This window comes from Athene cunicularia (genome assembly GCF_003259725.1).
Source record: "Athene cunicularia isolate RWA chromosome 24 unlocalized genomic scaffold, athCun1 chr24_part1, whole genome shotgun sequence".
NCBI classification, from domain to species: Eukaryota; Metazoa; Chordata; class Aves; order Strigiformes; family Strigidae; genus Athene; species Athene cunicularia.
In genome coordinates, this window is record NW_020799132.1 from 6804088 (window position 1) to 6806011 (window position 1924).

The window sequence follows — 1924 nt, forward strand, 5'->3', positions numbered from 1 at the left end:
TCACCCGAGACCATAATAAAGCAAAGGATTTGAAATCTCCACGGACAAGACTTGACTCAGCAAGAAGAAAACTTTCGGTGAAGGTGTGGAGGCGTAAGATGTTCTGCACGTACACTGTTTTGTTTTCCTTTCAAAGTTCAGTTTGGTACCACTTGAGACTTTGTTTTGTTGACCCAAAGGTCACATTCTATAAATAATCATTCAATGTGACTGTAAACCTTACATTCATCCCGAAAATTGTTCTTTTCAACTTTTAGTCTCAAAGTTGTGTGTAAATATTATTGATTAACTATGTTATCTGTACTGTATGTTATGCCTCATCTGGACACAAATCAAAGTTCTACTAAAGTGACGTTTTAACCCCCCCAACAGTAATTGAATCCATTCTTTCTTTAAATCTGCCTGACATAGCAGAAGAGAGCTTGCCACAAATTTAGCACTGGGCTCCCTAGAAATAACAGAAGACACGTAGTGAGAGACAGAGTAGGGAAGTGGTTTTTTAAGAGACAAAAGCCTTTCTAAGCTGACGAGAGATCACAGATCATGCCATTTAAGCTTCTCAGCACCACCACGGCTGTGAATTTTGCAGGGCACGGTCCCAGAGCAGACGGAGCCTTACCTGTGTCCCTCCTTTGGCCACGAGGCTGGAGTCCACCGAGCTGGGCGCGTCCAAGCTCAGGGGTCTATGGAGGGCGGCCGGAATCCCTGCGAGGCCCCGCAGAGGCGCGAGGTTCCTGGGGAGCACCTGGACAGGAGCAAGCAGAGTGCCTGAGGGCTGGAGCCTGAGGAGGGACGTGCTGCTCATGCTCCTCCTTTCTGAACGGCAGGAAGCGCTGTCTTGTGAGAACGCTGGCTGCTGATCCTAACCCCACCAGCGCTGATCCTCACTCACCACCGCTGATCCTAACCCACCACCGCTGATCCTAAACCCACCACCACTGATCCTAATCCACCAATGCTGATCCTAACCCACCACTGCTGTGGGACTGCTTCTAAGACCCCACAGGTAACGACCGCCAGCGCACGAGACACTCCAGGAGTAGCGGTTGGATTGACTTGCACCTTTCGCCTTCCAAAGACCCACCTGAACGTGGTCATTTACTTTACAGCAGCTTCGCCTGTCTGCCCCGCCACTCCGTGCAGCATGAAACAATGGTGAGAAGCCTCCTGCTCACCACAAGCTGCAATCACCACCTCTCTTTAGACCCAAATCCAGGCTGCTTCCTCACCTCACGCCAGCGGAGAAGCCCCAGGCAGCAGAAAGCAGCTTCGCCACCACACATCAGCGAGAAGCTCCTGAACACACCTGTCCCCGCCAGACCCTGGCCAGAGCCTGGGGAGCCATCTGACAGCCTGCGGGGGCTGCCTCCCCCCAGAAATGGGAGCGTTCTCTCTGCCTGTGTGGAATTCCCACCCACCGGTCTCACCCCGCAGTACGCAGCGCAGGGTAATGAGGTTGCTCTCGGCAGCCGCAGAGCACGCGATGGTTCGGAACACCCAGCCCCTCTGCTCTGTGTCCGTCTGAGATTCGGGACTGAGATCAGAGCAAATTCACTCTCACGCTGCGGGACGGGGAGCACGGACCCTTCTTCCACCAAGTCCCTGCCACAGCAGTGGTAGCACAATCCACCCCACACCCGCGCTTAACTCGTTATCTCCTGCGGACGGCCATTAATGAGGTGTGGGGAGCAGAGGATGTCAGCTGCCCTTCAGCAAAGACAAACTTGCTTCCATTGGGCTCATCAGAACTTTCAGATAAGCTGCAGTTTATCTGATATTTATAGTCCTAATTCTTAGCAGATAACCGGGCAGCGCCACATGCTGGTAATTAGAAACCTGAGCTTGTGATTCAGTGGAGCCACAGCTGGGTACCAACAGAGCACAGCAATTCATTAACATCACACACAGTGACCTTTTGGTGCCA

At 52.3% G+C, this 1924-nt stretch overlaps 2 protein-coding genes across 2 annotated transcripts in view; both read right to left on the reverse strand.

The window, feature by feature from the left end:
- The window catches only part of LOC113488462 (centrosomal protein of 164 kDa-like), a 48000-nt gene that overhangs the window by 41818 nt on the left and 4258 nt on the right, over positions 1-1924 (reverse strand). The window lies entirely within an intron of this gene.
- Positions 1-1924, reverse strand: part of RNF214 (ring finger protein 214) — an 8112-nt gene that overhangs the window by 5608 nt on the left and 580 nt on the right. The window contains exon 2 of the mRNA XM_026863775.1: positions 620-745. Coding sequence (XP_026719576.1) covers positions 620-745 — 126 coding nt within the window. The remainder of the gene's footprint in view (positions 1-619; positions 746-1924) is intronic.